Raw genomic sequence first — 20,526 nt, forward strand, 5'->3', positions numbered from 1 at the left:
GCAGTAATCTGAACATAATGCACAGCCTGCAGCCTCATGGTGTAATATCCCACCTCACATGTGATGACGGGTGGAATCGATCACCTTCCTCCTGCACAAACAACACAACGAATAGGGAGGAAGTCGGGGTGGATGGATCGGTCAAAAAACACCAGACGTTCACCAGGAGACCGCTGTTGGTGCCCCGTGTGAAACCAGAAGTCAACGTTGATTTATTTGTCACGTAACTTCCGTACTTAAGTTACACCACTTCTGGAGATATTTTAACCCAAACTGCAATCTTTTCCTAAACCCAACTAAGCAGTTTTGTCACGTAACATCCGTACTTAAGCTACGCCACTTCCAGAGTTACTTAAACTCAAAACCGCGATCTTTTCCTAAACCTAAGTAGTTTTTGTCACGTTACTTCCGTACTTAAGTTACGCCACTTCTGGTGTTTTTTTAACCCAAACCGTGATCTTTTCCTAAACTTAACTAAGTTGATTTTCTCACATAATATCTGTACTTAAGGTTCACCACTTCTGGAGATATTTTAACCCAAACTGCAATCTTTTCCTAAACCCAACTAAGTAGTTTTTGTCACGTAACTTCCGTACTTAAGTTACGCCACTTCTAGAGTTATTTTGTCCCAAACCGCGATCCTTTCCTAAACCTATCTAATTTGTTTTTGACACGTAACTTCGGTACTTAAGGTTCACCACTTCGGTTGATATTTTTTACCCAAATCCCGATCTTTCCCGAAAACTAACTAAGTAATTTTGTCACAAAACTTCCATACCTAAGTTACGACACTTTCAGAGTTATGTAAACTCAAATCGCGATCTTTTCCTAAAGTTAACTAAGTAGTACTAAAGTAGTTTTATTTTGAAAAGACTGGAGCAGAAATTGACACGTGTTGCTGGACATTTGTAGGAAAACGCACAAAAAATACGTTGTTGAAAGTCGTGCTGAGAAAAAAAAGTGAAATTCGTGTCTTTGTAAACGAATCAAATAGATTACATTTCTTCACTATTTCTGTGAGACTGTGTTGAAATTGAAACACAACAAAACTACCTGGTTAAAACTTTAGTCCAGAAGAATATAAATACCTCTCTGGTGGATTTATCATCTAATTTTTATAAGTGTATGTTTTGCTGGAGGCCGCTCTGTACCTGCTTGTCAAATAAACTCATTAATACTTTCACCCAGTCAGCCTCAGGCTTTAATCATGTTTGAACACAGAAACAAGAGACGGTTTATTATTACTGGCTGCTCTTTCTAATTTGTACTAGTTAAACTTTTAAGCATGTTTCTGTTCTTTCTTTAGTCTTACTTTTTTGTTGTAAAAGGTTTCTGGTTTCTTGAGGGAGTCTGTGTTTGTTAACGTTCATTCCTCAGTGTTGTAATTCATCCTGTTAACACATTAAAAGTTGCTGTAACAACAAGCAGCTATCATAAGATCTATCTTGTTTCCTAATGGATGACATGTGTTTCCTGGTTTCATTATGTCGTGTATAGATAACACTTTGGTTGTCAGTAAATCAGCAGTCACAAACTCAAAGCAGGAAACTACAGCTGGATTTTCTGCTGATTATTTTCCAGCGATTTGGTTGATAAAATTTCCATAAAAAATTTCCCAGGGCCAAAAAGTGACGTCTTCAAATGTCTTGTTTTGTCTCAACAAATCCAAAACTCAAACGATATATATGACTTTTTATGGCATTTTTTGATGACATACTATACTATGGCTTTTTTTATGGCATATACTGTGTATGACTATATGTTTATTATCATAGAAGATACAGAAAACCAGCAAACATTCACACTTGAGAAGGTAGAAACAGGAAATAATTGGCATTTTTTCTTTAAAAAAAATGACTTAAATTATTAATTCATTATCAAAATAACTTTTATCTAGATCAAATAATCAGATTAACCCACTAATCGTTTAAAACCATCAAACATTTCATATCAAATATGTATATGAACGGTTTAATAATACCATAAGATGTCCACTGTCAACATATCCTAATCATTTTTTGTCTTGAACTCAAGCAAATCATTTTGTAATCAAATCAAATTTGCTAGTATTATTGTTTTCTTTTTGTAAATGCCAACTGCATAAACAAAAACAACTTGATACGACTTGTTGAAGCTCGGATAAAACTTCAACACAACAGAAATGAATTATATCATCCAATACATTCTCCATTAGTCTGTCTTGTTGTAAGAATCTAACACTGATTTTTAGACTTTTTATTTGGTGTGTGTATCCCGTTAAGGCCCTGACATACATGAACTGTAGTGTGTTATATATACAGTATATATATATACTCCGTTGGGGTGAAGATGTGTCCTACTTACCAGGAGAATACAGATGTTGTTAACGCCGTCTTGACACCAGCGGCTGCTTTGATGTCGACACTCCTGGGATGGGGGGTTCAGAGTGGGCGCCGGCCGGGCTGCTGGACTGATGCAACAACACACTGGAGACGGATTAGTTCCCCCCCTTTTGAAGACGCTAATGAAAAGGAGGACAAGCCAGCGTCTCCGTGGCAACAATCACTTCATTGTGCCGGTTACCATGAAGCTGGAGGAATCTGTCCAACGCTGGTGGGGGAGAAAAAAGAATAATTTACAATGCAGGATGTGGGATTAAATATGCACGTAAAGTAGGTGACTGTACACAACAGGTTTGGAAAATGTAATTATTTGTTGTCTTACTGAGTCGGATGATGTTTGACAGCAGCTTCGTCTCTGTGTGTCCAGGATCAACCTGCAACAGCCTGAGTATTAGAAAAAGAAAAATACATTTAGAGGCAATAAATAACGCTCCAAAGTTGGGCTAAATTTTAGCGAGGAAAAACAGTCATGGCCATTTTCAAAGGGGTCCCTTGACCTCTGACCTCCAGATCAGTGAATGTAAATGGGTTCTATGGGTACCCACGAGTCTCCCCTTTACAGACATGCCCACTTTATGATAATCACATGCAGTTTGCAGTTGCATGCAGTATAAATGTGTTATTGTCTCCTATTCTAAAATGGTGTATCTGAATATTTCTGCATACTGGGGTCCCTAAACAGTCTTGAATTACATAAACTGGGTCTCACTGTAAAGCTGAGACTCTTGTGGATCCAATGACCCCAACTGGATTCATGTGTGATGATGTTAGTCCCCATAGGAGACATTTCATTGACCTCACTGTATAAAATAACCTGTGGTGACCTGTAGGATAATCACAGCCTCATGAAACTCTACAGCCACAAACTAGAGACCTAGAGCATTCAGAGGATGGATGGATCAGACTAGAGACCTAGAGCATTCAGAGGATGGATGGATCAGACTAGAGACCTAGAGCATTCAGAGGATGGATGGATCAGACTAGAGACCTAGAGCATTCAGAGGATGGATGGATCAGACTAGAGACCTAGAGCATTCAGAGGATGGATGGATCAGACTAGAGACCTAGAGCATTCAGAGGATGGATGGATCAGACTAGAGACCTAGAGCATTCAGAGGATGGATGGATCAAACTAGAGACCTAGAGCATTCAGAGGATGGATGGATCAGACTAGAGACCTAGAGCATTCAGAGGATGGATGGATGGATCAGACTAGAGACCTAGAGCATTCAGAGGATGGATGGATGGATCAAACTAGAGACCTAGAGCATTCAGAGGATGGATGGATGGATCAAACTAGAGACCTAGAGCATTCAGAGGATGGATGGATCAAACTAGAGACCTAGAGCATTCAGAGGATGGATGGATCAAACTAGAGACCTAGAACATTCAGAGGATGGATGGATCAAACTAGAGACCTAGAGCATTCAGAGGATGGATGGATCAGACTAGAGACCTAGAGCATTCAGAGGATGGATGGATCAGACTAGAGACCTAGAGCATTCAGAGGATGGATGGATCAAACTAGAGACCTAGAGCATTCAGAGGATGGATGGATCAAACTAGAGACCTAGAGCATTCAGAGGATGGATGGATCAGACTAGAGACCTAGAGCATTCAGAGGATGGATGGATCAGACTAGAGACCTAGAGCATTCAGAGGATGGATGGATCAAACTAGAGACCTAGAGCATTCAGAGGATGGATGGCTGCTAATCACATAAAGTAATTACTATCAATATTATCACATTAAATTATCATTATCATTGCTATTCAGTTGAATCTGATCAGAATCTGTAGGACAGAGTTGCTGGTACAGAGATACCTGCAGGTCTGCGAAGTATTTAAACTAGTTTAACGCAAATATTTTGGAAAATGTCGCCCCGAAGAACAAAAAAATATAGATACAAAATGTAGAGAAAGCGCAATTGGACATATGTAAAGTTAATAAACTAATTATCATTGTGTTGTTTCCTCAGCATTACTAACAAATAACCGATAAAAGTGAGGATGGGTATAGTCAGTGTGTAAAAAACTTATAGAATTAATATAGTGGTGTGTGTATAATGAAACTATTATTAATATTAATAATACTATATAATTATTAATAAAAAGAAATGCTTCCTAAGTGTTGGACAACAAAAGATTTACACAGAACATAAAACCCAAAGTGACAGACTCGTCTCTTTTGCCTGTAATCTTCCCGCCACGCAGCGCCGCCGGCAGGCCTGACAGATTTATCAGCTTCAGGAGGAGATTTAGCAGCGTCTGGCTGCTGCTGCTTATTTCCCTCCCTGAGCCTTCTTCTTATTAAAATATGTATCATGTCATGGCAGTTTTGCAGAGCGTCTCGTCTCACTAGAGGGCGGCAGACTGCAAGAAATGAAACGACAACGTGAGGAGAGTCTCACAGAGAACATGTCTGGGTGAAGAGAAAGAAGTTGGACTCTATTTCTACTCTGGTTCAGGGCTCAGCAACCTTTACTATCAAAAGAGACATTTTAGGCAAAAAAAATAAATCTGTCTCGAGCTGCAAAACATGTGATCATTGTGATGAAGGTAACACAGTTTATAGTCTAAGTATATAGTATAGAAGTCTAATGCAGTGAGGGCCAAAGAGACAATGTACTACGGAGTATTAGGGCCACATTGATGGAAAAAACATCTGAGATTTACAGAATAAAGTCAGAATATTACGAGAAAAACAGATAGAAGTTTACAAGAATAAAGTCAGAAGTTTAAAAGAAAAAAAGAAAATAACACGTACAACTACTACTTTATAATATTATGACTTTATTCTCATAATACTACGACTTTTTTTCTCGTAAACCTATGACATAATTCTCGTAAAGGATCGGCTAAGGCTCCGTCCTTTCCACGCTTTCCATTCATTGTCTATGTAAGCAGCCGTGCAATGCATTCTGGTAGCGTGGCGGCTGCATAAAGTTGAGGTCTCAGCTACTTTATGCAAATCAGGGGCGTCCGACGCGACTCGCCGCCTCTGGAAACTCCCGATGAACTTTTAAACTAAACGGTGTCGGTGTGAAATGAAGACAGATTCATCAACTGCATGGATTATTTCTCTCATAAAACTTTTTCAGAAACACATTTCGGTGAACTATTTTTGTTAAATAAGAGAAGAAAGTTTCCAAACGAGCCTCCATGTTGGTTCCGGTTTGAAAGCTGAAAGCAGCAGCTCACGAGGGAAAGCGTAAAGTGAGGCGATCCCTCGCGATAAAAAAAACGCCCCCTGTGGACGCTGGTCGTGAAAATGACAAACTGAAACTAGCAATGACCGTTCTCTGGCTGGAAGATAGGGCCCTTTATTAACAGACTATGACATTCCTGCTCTGGCATAACTCGTGGTTATCATAACTGATTTCTTGTCCCCTAACTAATGGATTGATATACTCTTTTCACACACAACTAAAGGCTGGCCAACACTAACAGATGTTTCAGATCTTAACAGATGTGTAATATGTGAGAGAGCCCAAACATAAGGACATGTTCAATGTAACAGTTTAGTTCCTGTAATGTGCGGAGAGCAACGATTTTGCCAAAACAGCCAGAACACCACACACTAACAGATTCAATCATCAACGACAAGAGTCCCGACTAAAAAAAACAGAAATCTCTCTAAATGTCTGGCGATGAAACGTGACTTTAGTGTAAACAAACATGGCGGACAACGGGCAGGAAGAATTAGTGATGGTAGTTTTTACTTTGTCCTGAAAACTCACAAAGGATGGATGGATGTCGTCATGGAGACACGTTAAATAAATAATCAACAAGTTGCTCCTCCATCTCTGAGCTCCATCTCACTACTACTTTATGCTTCACGTTTAGCATTAGCTCATGCATTAGCCGCGGCCGCCATGACGACGGCGGTGGTTGTCCTTCCTTCTTCTGTCAGCTCGGTTCTCTATTGGCTGTCGTTCTTTAAATCACGTGGCTGCGTCATCGGCTGTCCTCGGGGTTCCCCTCACACAACAGGTTATCCCATCGGAAATATTCAACATGTTTAATATTTGGAATCGGTGCGTCCAGGATGGACTTCAGAGCTGATCGTGGGATGTAACATGACATACCTCACACCACAGGAACATCTGGAAACATCATCTTTAGAACCATCAAAATATCAGGGATTTGCAGGCCCAAAACCGGCTCGATACTCGTATAGTGTGTGTGTGTGTGTGTGTGTGTGTGTATAGTGTGTCATTTCATTCATGAACACTGAACACAACAGAGTCCATCAAACACACACGGCTGCTACTAGCTACTGAAGCCGCCGCGGTCGGCGCAGGTTAAATGAATTGCATTGAACAGGTCAGGAAACTGCCTCACATCACCTCCTCCTCGTCTCAGACACAAAAAAACATCCATCAGCCTCGGGGGGGAGATTTAGCAGCTTTCTGCTGGTGTGACTTTTCTTTATTTCCCTCCAGATTCTATTAAACATGAATCCCCGTCACAGGGGAGGGCAGCAGAGAGCAGGGAATGAATCAGCGGAGGAGTCACCGCTCCACCGTCTCACACCACACAACAACATCAACATCAACATCATGTCAGAGCACAACAACCACATTCTTCTCTACATGTTAAATATTCTGTGTGTTTGATATGAAAAATGCTGCCGTGTCCTCATGAGGGATGTCTGGTTACAGGCGCTGTGGGGGGATCAAATCAAATGGATGATGAACAGCGGCGTGAAGAAGCCTTTTCTTATTCCAGCTGATGGATAACAACAGCTCTCCAGAGAGCGGCCGAGTGGATCTGGAGAATGAGAATGTAGCAGGCGGTACAATAAAACTCCCCCTCTTCATGCATCCATCCCATCCGTCCTGCATTAATACTCTGAACGGAGACAGGCCAGCGCTCCCCTGATGGATACATCCTTTATCTATCTCCTCTCCGCGTGTTGAAGCTGAAGTCTGTGACGTTCACACAACAGCGAAGGTGACGGAGCTTCTGTCGCCTTTGTGAACTCGGTTCAACGTTTTTTATGTTTGTGTGGAGTGAAAGTTTAAACGGACTGACGGGTGACAAATTAAAAAGGGACGAAATCTGAATGAAAGAAAGTGCAGATGCTTCCAGACAGAACACAAAGGCTCACTGAGCGGTTTGACGAGGAGGACGTGAATCCAGATATCAACCCAACTGAGCAATGTCATGATTCTCAGGCAGGTTCTGAAGCGTCGGATTTCTAAGCAGATTTATAGATGTTTTATTCTCAACGGACATCAGATAGAATGATCTCCTCGGAGAGTGTGAATCACACTGAATGATATCGATGGGCTTTTCATGTCTTTGTGATAACATTTGACTTAGTTATGACTCTGAGAAGAGGAGAGATTTTTGACTCAAATTCACCTCCTGCAGTTTTCTTTGCCTTCCCTTCAACTCTCCCAAAGAGTTTAGAAGCAAAGAGATGAAACGCAGACGTCTCGCCTATTTTTGACGCGAGCCGCACGGTTCACAGCAACAACAGACAGTGAAGGTGATCTACTGACTGTATACTGACATCATATCAGCAACATTACTACAGTTTCAAAGACTTACTTTCAAATCAATACTTCCTGCTTTCATTTCAAAATAAAAGCCCTCAAGCGTTTTTTCTGTGGACAGAATTCCTTCATTTGTTAACAAGGCTTTTATTCTGAAATATGTGCCGGACAGTGTTGTAGAACATGCAGTGACTTGGAGAGCTCCATGAATGTATTCATAGTATTGAATGAATACTATGAATACAGTACGGGGTTTTAATTGTGGATTATTACTATTATTTACAAAATTACCACACGTTTCATAAATCGTTTCTCTGTCTAAAATAAATGAAAATGTCATTTATAATGAAATTAAATGGCCATTATGAAAGACAAACTCTATGTAGAAAGAAAGGGCTGACAGGAGCAGCAGCAGAAACGCAGCTGGTGCGAACACCCGACGCGTGAGTCACGCAGCCGCCACGCAACGTAGGTAATTACATGCTATTACATAATTATTACCTATTTATTATCAAACTATTACCCCACTATTAGCATGTTATTACTGAACTACCTAGATGGGTAATCAACTCTAATTATTTGCTGTACTCCAAACTGCTGACCAGCTCCAGCGGTCCGTCTGAAGGTCGCTTCCTTGCTCAGGAGCACTCCGTCAGCAGCTGGTGATGAATACGAGGGGTGACTTAAATCCTTCCTCTTTGAACCGTCCCATGACGCATCCTGTCTGAGCTCCAGGCCGACGTCTTCACCAATCAATGAGAACTCCTCTTCAGTGCGTCGACCTTCTAACGATCCCGGCGATAATGAGGCGATCGAGCCGGCGAGCGAGGCAGCTGACACGGCCGCTTACATCCAAACCCAGCTGATAACGGGCCCCGGCAGTCCGCTGGCCGTGTTGCCGGTGGAGGTCAGAGGTCACGGTCGCCACCCCCACACAGCGGCGTTCAGCAGGAACTCAGCATCTTCCTCAAGGACTCTTCAGCAGGGCGGATACAGCTGCCGATTCCCACAGTGGCACCGACGGTTTCCGTGACTTTTATGTGACTTTCAGCTTGAGCATGTCCATTTTCTGGAGACGTTCTTCCTTCATGTTGTTTTTACTGTTACTGAGAAAGCAGTCGGCTTTTAACTACAAATCTGCTGTTGAGAAGAACAGGTGAAAACTACAACATATGCATGTATATTAACGATGTCAAAGTTAAAACGATAACGAGTTAACGCAAATTTGTTTTAACGCCACCAATTTCTTTAACGCATTAACTTGTGATCTTTAGGTTGTATTTTGTGTCACGAAGGAGGTTAAATAACGCTCCAAACTTACGCTAAACTGTTCCGAGGAAAAACTGTCAAGTCCATTTTCAAAGGGGTCCCTTGACCTCTGACCTCCAGATCAGTGAATGCAAATGGGTTCTATGGTTACCCACGAGTCTCCCCTTTACAGACATGCCCACTTTATGATCATCACATGCAGTTTGGGGCAAGTCATAGTCAAGTCAGCACACTGACACACTGACAGCTGTTGTTGCCTGTTGGGCTGCAGTTTGCCATGTTATGATTGGAGCATATTGTTTTATGCTAAATGCAGTACCTGTGAGGGTTTCTGGATCAATATCTGTCATTGATTTGTGTTGATAATTGATTTACAATAATAAATATATACATACATTTACATAAAGCAACATATTTGTCCACTCCCATGTTAATAAGAGGATTAAATACTTGACAAATCTCCCTTTAAGGTACATGTTGAACAGATTTTCTAATAAAATAAATTGAAATAATGGATTGGAAATATTGTATTAAACACAAATGATTTTGTTTATCACACTAAAGAGAGCTGACTGTGTGCTGTAAAGTACATTTACTCAAGTATTTAAGTACAAATTTGAGATACTTTACTTTACTTAAAGGTGGAGTCTGTGGAGGCCTTCACATCAGGGGCTCGTACCCGAGTACACCTAGTTCCATGTCAGCACAAGGCAGAGTCCTGGCTCTGGATGAGGGCAGGCTGAAGCACGTAGGAGAGAGGACGAACTGCCGGTCAATGTGGGTTCATTTCTCCTCCATTGTCGTTGTGTTCAGCACTTGTAGCTACATGTAGGATGTGACGGTTGGTCTTTCTGGTTTTTGGATTTGGACAGCTGGGTGAAAAGTGACAGTTACAAGCGCAGCGTTTTATCAAACCAGTTTTACCAACAAGAAAAAAACCCCCCACCAAACATGCAGAGCTATTGCAATATTGCGACAGCCCTACCTTGAAGACGGCTTCGCAGCTGTATCATCTAGTAAAATAGAAGTATTGGATCGGGACTCTGTATCGGCAGACACTCAATGTTAAACGACTCGGATAGGAGGCTAAAAAACTTGGTCGGGACATCCCTAACCGTGACAGTTACAACCGGTAGATCAGTGGAATAGCATGAAACCATATGAAAGTCCTGCTCCGTAGCACTACCGGTCAGAAACTACATGTGTCTCATCCACTGCGTGGGAGACGTTAGCACGGAAAAGCTGACATCACATCCACAAACCAAACCGACCCGTTGGACATCATCCTTGAAGTCTTTCTGCTTGTAAACCTGTAAAAGGAGCCGCCACATCGCCGCCGCCGTGTTGGGGTTTGCGTCATGCTCCCCTCTCCGGCCGTCAGCTGCCAGCGACGAGCCTCCCGCAGCGAACGGTTGGGGGAGGTCTGATGATGAGGCGCGATCTTGTCTGAAGGGTGAACGTGAGCCGTCAGAGCCGCGGACCGTCAAAACCTCAGCTTCAATTAAATCATCTCATCTGAAGGCCTGCGACAGGAAGTCCGCAGAGACGCCAGGAAACACCAGGAGGAGGTTTCACTCAAGGTGTCGTGAATGATGGAGCGGCGTTTCAGCCGTATAGGTCCGAATCAATACTGTTAAGAAGAGACAAAGAAGCTCAGCGTTGCTGCAGGTTTTATTTTCACATCTCGTTTTAGAGATCAAAGAAAACGAAGAAGAAGAAAAAGATTGTGCAAATAATAAAAAAGGCTTTTGATGCATAAATCAGAAGATTTAATGGGAGCTCACAAACTGAGATCAGAACAAACTTCATCTTTCTGTTCTGTACTTCAGACTTTATTAAACTCTCATAAAGAAAAGAAAATTAAAGCCTTTATGTTTTCATTCTCCAGACCGCCAACCTCATCATGGACACATTCAAGTTATTATCCTTTTAAAGACCATCACTGCTATCTCCAGAATAGAGGATGAAATCAGCATTATGGTTCTCATTACGGAGCTATTCTGTCCGCAGGGTTCACTTATAGGGGGGGGGAGAGTTTTTAATGCCAGAATGGATATATGTGCTTCATCTGAGTCTATGTGAGGTAGAAGGAAGTTACCGCTTTCATTGTTGTAGTCTGAGTAACGTGACGTCATATCCGTTCCGTATCCGTCAACCAAAACAAACCTCAGAAAGTCTAAAACGTTGGAGGGTCGTCGTGGATACGACCTGCACCCTCACATGTTACATCCAGCGTGGTAAACACTACACATCCAGTAAAGGATGGAAACACTTTGGGTTTCACACGTTGACAGGAAAAGCAGAGCTAGACAGAGCAGAGCTAAAGCTGCATGCTAACTCTGTCACGGACAGGACACGTTATCGTATCGCGGTAACGTGCGGGCGAGCCGGCCGTTGCTCTCGTCTCCGTGGTCAAATGGGCCGACGCTACGACTGTAGAGCACCCAGATACTGACATTTGTGTTCTCTGCATTGAAACGGCCCCGATGGAGCTGACCATGGATGGATAAAGAGAACGGAGCTGACGGGAGAGCTAGAGACCACCTTGGAGAAGTCAGAGGAAGTAGTATGGCTGGTTTTCAAAATAAGGTGTTAACAAAGGGAACTTTATATACAAAATACATCTATGGAAATAAGATTGATGGATTATATTCACCAGAAGTATAAAACATTATAAATTAAAAAGAAAATGCCACTAATCTGTGAGGGAAATGTCTATTTTCTTTGGTTTTTGGGTTGCTGGATAATAAATAATTCCTGACAATGACTGATATATTTGACTTCAGGACATCTCTGACTACATACATGCTGAAAATCAAACATTTTTACTGGATTCATTTAGAGATTTTCCAAAGTAAAAGTCCCTAGAAGTGTATGATTCAACTTTCCCCCTTCATGGTCTAGTGTTAAGAAAGTTCAATAAATTGTAAATTGCAAAGTGTTTCCATCCTTTACTGGATGTGTAGTGTTCACCACGCTGGATTTAACATGTGAGGGTGCAGGTCGTATCCACGCTGACCCTCCAACGTTTCCTGCGGTTTGTTTTGCAAATATATCAATTCTGACACTAAAAAACCGATTTCAAAATCATGATACGTAGGTGAATCTATTTTATTTTCCCACCCCTAATCAATATATTTCAAAGACTTCCTCAGGTGTTTCTTTTGTGTGTCACTAGAATAGAAAGCTTTATTTGAGGAGAAATCAGGAACCACAACAAAATGAACAAAACGTCTTGGATGGACATTTTGAGGAGGAGGAAGAGGAGGAAGAGGAGGAAGAGGAGGAGGAGGAGGAAGTGGAGGAAGAGGAGGAGGAGGAGGAGGAGGAGAGAACACTATTCACTCGTTTCCCCTCCCATATATTTGATCCCAGATGGTCTGGAAGTTTTGAACCAGGGATTCGCTGCTCGCACGCCTTCTTCTCTAACCCTGAAGCTGCGCCGCAAACAACGACGAGGAGGAGGAATCATGAAGAAGGAGCAACAGTAGAAGGATTAGTGGAGATGACAGGATGATGCTGGAGATGAAGAAAAGACAAACAAACCGCGTTGTTTTTGATTTTGCAGATTTTTCTCCGCGGCATAAATTTCCATACAAATGCATCACGAGAGTGAAGATTTGATCTTCCTTCAGTCGAGACAACAAAGGTTAACTTTGTTTGAAGTGAGATGGCTCGATACGCTTGTGAGAGGAAATATCTCCCAGCATGCCTAGAGACTCGGGAGGTACTTCAACCATGACATGATTAATAACCCTGCACTTAAAAATAGGCTTCAAAAATAATTATAGGAGACGGATGGGGGCGGGGCGGTTTCTGAATCAGAATCACTTTAATTACGGAGTACAAAGACGGATTTGTGTTGGTGGGATAAGTGCAGGGACGAAGCGACAATAAAAGGCAGAGTGCTTCTGGGAGTCTGACACCGACTCGCCGGGGAGACGTTAAGTCTGAAGGTACACAAAGTGATTTCTAAAAAAGTCAATTTCCACCATATCAGTTTATCACTGATCCCTCGCTGCAGATGTCGCTTGATGTCGCTGCTGTTAGAGAGAAGACTCCTCGCAGCGATTTACAGGAAGCACGAGGACATTATTTTACAGGTTGGATCATGAATTAAGGAGAGCAAACCACAACTCACGGAGCGAAAGCCAAAGAGCTGCTACACAACTGTCCAAAACGAGTTCAATTACACTTTTCACTGGAAATAATACATGTGACTTGATCTAATATGACTCTTTTATGGTTAGACTACAGAAAATCAGTGCAATCCTGCTAGGGATGTCCACAATTAACCGTTTAACCGTTAACCGACATTAAGCATTTTAACAGATTAACGCTATCTAGCTGAGCGGCTCAGAGGAGCGGCTCGTCTCTTTGAGGAGAAAAGCTGGTCCACCTTAACAGCCCACCTTAAGAGGCAGAGCCGGAGTTGCAGGATACAGGAAGTTGTCTCTGGTCTCCGTCTCGCTTGAGCGGAGCGGAGGAGTTGTAGTTTCATAGCATTTATTCACCAACAAATAAACTGTCCACACACTGCTACACCTACGTTCACAGCTAGAACGCCACCAACAACCTCACACTCACCGCCAACACACACACACGGTCTGTTGGACAATCGTCAAAGTTTCTCTGCGCTGACAGACTGAACGTGTGGCGGCGGCGGCGGCGAGCACGGAGCCTCCGGCAATGCTAGAGCTGCTAACGTAGCACAAACACACACACTGTTTGTTGGATACTCGCTAAAGTTACGCCGGGCAGACACACAGCTGACAACCTGCTAAACTAAACTAAATGTGCGGTGGAGACTTTTACTGGGAAAGTGGCTGCATGACCGCGACACTACACGCAGCATCGTAGCTGCTGAGTTAACGCTCCCGGACGGTGAACTGGAGACTCCCGTCAACGAATATCTGTTGTGCTCCTGCAGCTGGTAAATAAATCTTGTCAGTTAACGGTTAATAATTGGTTAACGAGGGTCGGTTATCGGTTAAGAACATTTTTCAAAATGACCATCCCTACTGTAAATCCTGCACACAGTCAGCTCTAAATGTACTGAACAATCAATGCTTCAGACAGAGAACTCTGTCAGAAATTTAACTCACAATACGAGACAATAATATTCTTATATTCAGGTTTCAAGCTTCAGCAGTCGATCGAGTTAAAGTTGAGACAAATCACAACGCCGGAGACAATAATCCGTCAATAACTGATCAAATATTTAAGAGTCCTTCACAAGATCAACACAACAGAGAACTGGAAACACTCACGGGCAAGTTCATGAAATATATAAGAAATATTTATCAACAGGAGCAGTTCAAACGGAGGACGTTGTGTTCAGACAAGTTCAAGTATAGTAGGACGACTTTAAAACAGTTTTCATTTACTGGGTGAAGAATTATGGGAGCTGCAGTTGAGAGTATTGATGGAAGTTTAGATTGCATTTTGAGTACAAATGAAACGGCATGTTGGGTGTAATAGCTCATCTAGCTATTGATTGGTTGTTGTTTTATCTGGAGATAATTGTAATGTTATTGAAACACTTTGTTTACGTTGGAATCTAGAAGGCACGAGCTCAGCAGCTGATTTCAGTCCCGTGTGACATCCTGATATATATTTTACATTTATATTGCGATCAGATAAAGAAAGCAGTGTTATCATCCTCTCCATCCATCTGGAGGGTGGAGGACACTTTGTTTGATGCTGCTGAGTTGTGAGCGTTAACACAGACGTGGTGTTTATCCGGTTGCCTAGAAACATCTCAGCGGGGGAAGCACCAACAACAGGCCTGAGATTAAAAAAAATAAAACATGAAAAAAATCCCTCCGATGTCAGAAACGCTCTGAACATCTCTGACTTGTGAAAACGTGCAGGTGGAAGAATTAGTCACAACCTGTATTCATGTGAAGATACAGAGCTGAGGCTGCGTGGGTTTGTGGGTCAGTGATGTGAATACAATGATTATTATTAATAATAATAATAATAATAATAATAATAATAATAATAATAATATTCATTCAAGCTCATTTCAATAATAATGAAGAATCCAGAAAGTGTCGGTCGCTTGTACCAACTTTGTTTAGTTTTGGCATTTCAGTCTGGGACGACTGTAGAGACGATTATTAATATTATTATTATTATTACAACACGTCTTCACACTAAACGACAGAATAGATCGTTTGCCAGTGACTCCCAAAACGACATATACTGTATGCCTGTTACCGTTTCATAACAAAATTCAAAAAAATAAATAAATACATGAATAAATAAATATGTCGTTAAATGAACCAAAAATAATATTACAAATAAATGCCATAAGCCATAAATTAATTGACAAAATATGACGTTTTAATTTGCTTCTTTATTTATTGATCTTCGTTTTAATTCCCTTATTCATTTACTGTTCTATTTAATTTTCCCTTTAATATATTTATGTAATTATTTTTATTAATTATTATTAATTATTTTAAATGTATATATTTTTTTCAATTATTTTTGTATTTATTTATTTATTTTTGCATTTATTTTTTTGTTTTATTTTAAATGTATTTATTTATGACCCCATGATGACACACGTTAAGTGAATATGCATAAAGAAATGTGTTAGGAAATGTATAAAGAAAATAATACAGAAATAAATAAGTTTGGGGAAATAAATAAATATAAACATACATTTCAAAATAAATATAAAATGAATAAAAATTAAAAAAAATTAAAAAATAGATAATTTAAAAATGAATAAAAATAAATACATAAATAAATAAAAGGGGAATTTAAACAGAAGAGTAAATACATAAGATAATTTATAAACAGATAAATGAATTAAAACAAACAAAAATAATTAAAATAAGGGGTGAAATGCAAAGGGAAAATCATGCATAAATAAATAAATGTATAAATACATAAATAAAAACACATATTTCAAAATAAATAATAAATATATGCAAAAACATATAAATTAATAACTGCAAAAATAAATAAAAATATATTTTTTAAATAATACAAAAATAAATAAATAAACAAAGGGAAAATTAAACAGAAGAGTAAATAAATAAGGGAATTAATACAAAGATAAATAAATGAATAAATAAAGAAGCAAATTAAAACAGAAATATTTAATATTTAATTTATGTTACATTTTATCAATTAATCAATGGCTGCATTTATTTTTAATATTATTTTTGCTGCATTTAATGACATATTTATTTATTTATGAAGTCATTTATTTATTTATTCATTTATTTCTGATTATGGCAGGTTCCATCCTCTTTACTGGGACGTTGGTGCTGCTGTTTTGAAACAGGAAACGTCACTTTTTGTCTTTTCTGAACACGAGAACCGAACGGAGGATTGTGTTTTTACGTTACATCCCAACACTAAACTAACCGCCTGAACTTTGGCCCGTAAGCTGAACTCCAGAATCAGATAGAAATGTTCCTCATATCCTGAAAGAGGAAAGTGTCCCTGGTCTGTATGTGAGTTCATGTCTGAAACTTCTGCTGCAGTTCTTCTCCGCTGAGGTGTCGTCGACTCTAAAGAGGCCCTCAGATCACACAGAGAGGCTGATTGTTGTCTCACAGATACATCACAAACACCGAGAGCTGATTCCTTTTCACTAAATATTTAAATCAACAACAAACACAATCCACAAGTACTCTCTGAAAACTTTTCTCCGACATGCAGAGAAGTAAAAAAAAAGCAGACAGAACAGGAGGAAGCTACGCAGACGGCTAATTAGCTCCCTGGTTACCCGCCGCTAGCTCGCAGTGATTCAGAGGCATATTGTACGGTGTGCTGTAAGGCTCACGGAGCCGTGCAGCAGCCCGACTGCTGAGTTCGAAGTGTAATTAGGAGCCAAACACAAAGAGACACCCGCGGAGTCGCTGACTGTCACACACACACACACACACACACACACACACACACACACACACACACACACACACACACACACACACACACACACACACACACACAATATGTGCAGCTACAGCAGAGCAGCGAGCGAATGTAGAATTCAATTAAAACTAAAGTTTGTTTCGCTGTTTACAAACTAAACCTGCTCACAAACACGTCAACACCTGAGTGTGTTCGTGTGGATCTACCTCTCTGTCTTGTTTATGTTTTTCACATTTGGTGTGAAGATCTTTACGATCGTCCTGATGTCTAAAACAGATTTATGGAAATAAATAACATAAATATGACTTAATGTTGAGACTATCCCACAATCCTATGGTGGATAATAGCATCTAAAACTTGTATCACAATAAACCGTCACAATTAGTAATAAGAAGATTTATTTAAATACACTAGTGAATGATTAGTGTCTTTCTCACGCTGGCTGACTTTTGATTTGTTTGTTCAGATTAATGGAATTACTTCAGATTTGTTGGAGCACTTCAAGACTTCATGATGGACATGAAACTCTTTATGTTGAAAACATATCTGACAAAAAGTCAAAATGTACAAATCTGTATGGAGGACGGAACATGCCAAGATAAAAACAAAATGAATAAATAAATAAATGTCATTAAATGTAGCAAAAATAATATTAAAAATAAATGTAGCCATTAATTAACTGATAAAATGTGACAAAAATGTATATTTCAGTTTAAATTTGCTTCTTTATTTATGTATTTATCTTTGTGTTAATTCTCTTATTTATTTACTCTGTTTAATTTTACATTTTATTTATTTATGTATTTATTTGTATTCATTTTTAAATTTATTTATTTATTTTGGCATGTATTTATTTTGTCATTTTCATTTATTCCTTTATTTTTGCATTTATTATTTTTTATTTATTTTTGCATTTTTTTTATTAATACATTTTTGCATTTATTTTTTGCATTACTTATTTATTTATTCATTTTCATATATTTATTTATTTTTGCATTTGTTTTTTATTTATTCATTTATTTTTGCATTTTCATTTATTTATTTTTGCATTTATTTTAATTTATTCATTTTTTGCAATTTTTATTCATTCATTCTTTTATTTTTGCATTTATTTTTATTACATAAAAAAAGACTGCCATGTTTCTGCAGTAGCCCAGAACAGCTTGGGTAGGAGTCGATAACGTTACTCGCTCCCGTCGCCACCGCTCTTTCTCTCTTGCTTCACCACTCAGTTTTCACACTCTATACGCACTGGCTCCTCTCCAAACGACCTACGCTACTCTCACAATGACTGGCTCTGTGGCGTCGGTCAACGCATGCTTTCCCTCTGCAGACCGACTTTGACGTTAAGAGGTCAGAGGTCAAGTAGGAGTCTGAGGTGGACACAGAGCCACAGCTGCCTCCATCCCGCTGCAGCTCTGATTCACAAGAGAACCGCATCCTAATGATTTCCTCCACTTCTCAAAGCCCACCGTGAACTTCAAAAGTATTTTTTCTCTTTTCCGTCTCAGAGGAGGCCAGAGATTTAGCCCAGATTTCAGAGTTCAGTCGCTCATCAGAAAGAGCCGGCGCTGCCCCGCCGACCAGGCTGCAGATGCCGCCGCCACCGCCGCCTCGGCGGGGACGCTGGCAGAATACTAAGAGGCTCCTTCACCGAGTCAAGAGGGAGAAAGTGGCTGCTGGGAATGTGTTTTACACATCGTTTGACACGTGTGGTGGAGATCTTCAGAGAGATAAACAGAAAAACATCCAAAGCATCAAACTGTGATTTTAGCTTCTTACGATATGACGGTTTAATTTACTGATCATATGTAAGTAATCAATCCTTTTCATTTACACGTGGAGAATACACAGACATATGAGGACTTTATATTACATGAAAACAACCTCTGGATTATATTCTATCTTCATCAAAACTGCAAAAACACAGATGCAACTAAGAAGATTAATGATCGCTCTTCTATTTAAGGGAAAACTGGTTAATTACAACATGGAAGATCAAAAAGATAGAGGTCTGTAAAGTCAAATCTTGGGAGGCACTCGACAAACAAACGCTGCTGCTCTGGAAGAAAAAGGGGTGAAAACTTAAAACGTGCAAAAGAGCAAACACAAGTTTTTCTGTTGACGCTCGTTATCTCCAAACTGTTGTCACAGAAAGGCGTGTAAATACGACGACATTACACGGACATTCTGCGTGTTATGAGTACGCATTCGTGTGTCATTTGTACGCCACACACGTACAAATGACACACGGAAATCAAGGAAGGCGTACTTATTGCACGCTAAACGCCTTGGGCATTATTGTGGCATTTAAACGCCTTTTCGTGCTCTTCAAAGCCACCAGACTACATTCACAAAAACAGTCATTTTACCTCACAGAACGTGAGAGTATACATTCAACCATACTTCAAAAAAATCCCAAATCCTAACGGCTGAGTGGACGCTTCCGTTTGGAAAAATTGGAAAAGAACGCAGATGGATCCGGCATTTAATGGCGACTCTTTTTGTTAAAATGTCTTCTGGATGAATGATTATAATAAACTTGAGCTGTGTTTAAGAACTTCCAACTAACACTTTTTAAACATTAGTAACACCTGCATTTCATTTTGTGAGAAAACCTTTAACCCAACTGGAGTAACAGTGTGACAACACACACCTGAACGACCTCTAAAGGTTTACTGAAGACATTAAAAGTTCTTCTAATCTGGATTAAAGATATTTTACAGCCTTGAGTTTGGTTAATTTAATTTAAGGGCTTTTCATGGATCTGAAAACACTTCATCAGAACAACGAGGACAATCAAGCTTTTATACCAATCAGACACAATAAGTAAGAGCAATGAAACTAACAGGAACTCATTTCCAATAGTCCTCGCTCACTCACTACCTCTGGGACCGACTTCCTGTCTGCGTTCCTGACAGCAGCGAGGTCCGCCGGGAGACGTGACAGTCCTGCACTCATTAGGATCAACAAACGGCGAAGCTACGCTCTGATTGACTGCAATTTCCCGGCTGCCGACCGCACGCCGCTCGTCTGTCTGCAGCAGCTCGGTGGGTATTTGTGTCAATCAGCCCTCCGCCGACATCGGTCCCGCCCTGCCGATGACAGGCTGTCCAGACTGGCGGGCTGTGACGGGCTCGACGAGGGTCCGCCACAGCACACGGCGGTCCAGATGGATGCACTACAGGTAAACAAGACGCCGTCAATAACGTCCATAAAACAACAGGACCGATACTGATGTTAACACTGAGGTTAACAAAGACTAAAACACCGACTGCTTCCCGTCAATATGAACTGATTCTTAGGAGCAACATTTATTTATCTGCATATTGTTTCATTATAATCTCAGAGTCCTTGAGCAGGAAACAGACTTCACACCTTCTGCAGATCAAATAAAAACACTCATTTGGTGCTCCTGCAAAAGGCTTTCCCCTCCTCTCTTCTAAACAGGGTAAATCTCAATTTGGATCATTT

The 20,526-nt window shown here is 40.3% G+C and overlaps 1 protein-coding gene across 4 annotated transcripts in view; it reads right to left on the reverse strand.

The window, feature by feature from the left end:
• Positions 1-20,526, reverse strand: part of mei4 (meiosis-specific, MEI4 homolog (S. cerevisiae)) — a 93,138-nt gene that overhangs the window by 2,606 nt on the left and 70,006 nt on the right. Inside the window, exon 6 of one of the 4 annotated variants that reach the window (XR_012591450.1) lies at positions 2,344-2,765. Coding sequence is in view for 3 of the 4 variants with exons in the window: in XM_074615985.1 (XP_074472086.1) it covers positions 18,608-18,775 (168 nt within the window). In the remaining variant the exon portion in view is untranslated. Of the gene's footprint in view, positions 1-2,250; positions 2,766-9,789; positions 10,784-18,111; positions 18,776-20,526 lie in introns of those variants that run through there. The other 3 variants (XM_074615987.1, XM_074615988.1, XM_074615985.1) reach the window with 3 other exon arrangements.

The sequence above is a fragment of the Sebastes fasciatus genome, chromosome 18 (assembly GCF_043250625.1).
Source record: "Sebastes fasciatus isolate fSebFas1 chromosome 18, fSebFas1.pri, whole genome shotgun sequence".
NCBI classification, from domain to species: Eukaryota; Metazoa; Chordata; class Actinopteri; order Perciformes; family Sebastidae; genus Sebastes; species Sebastes fasciatus.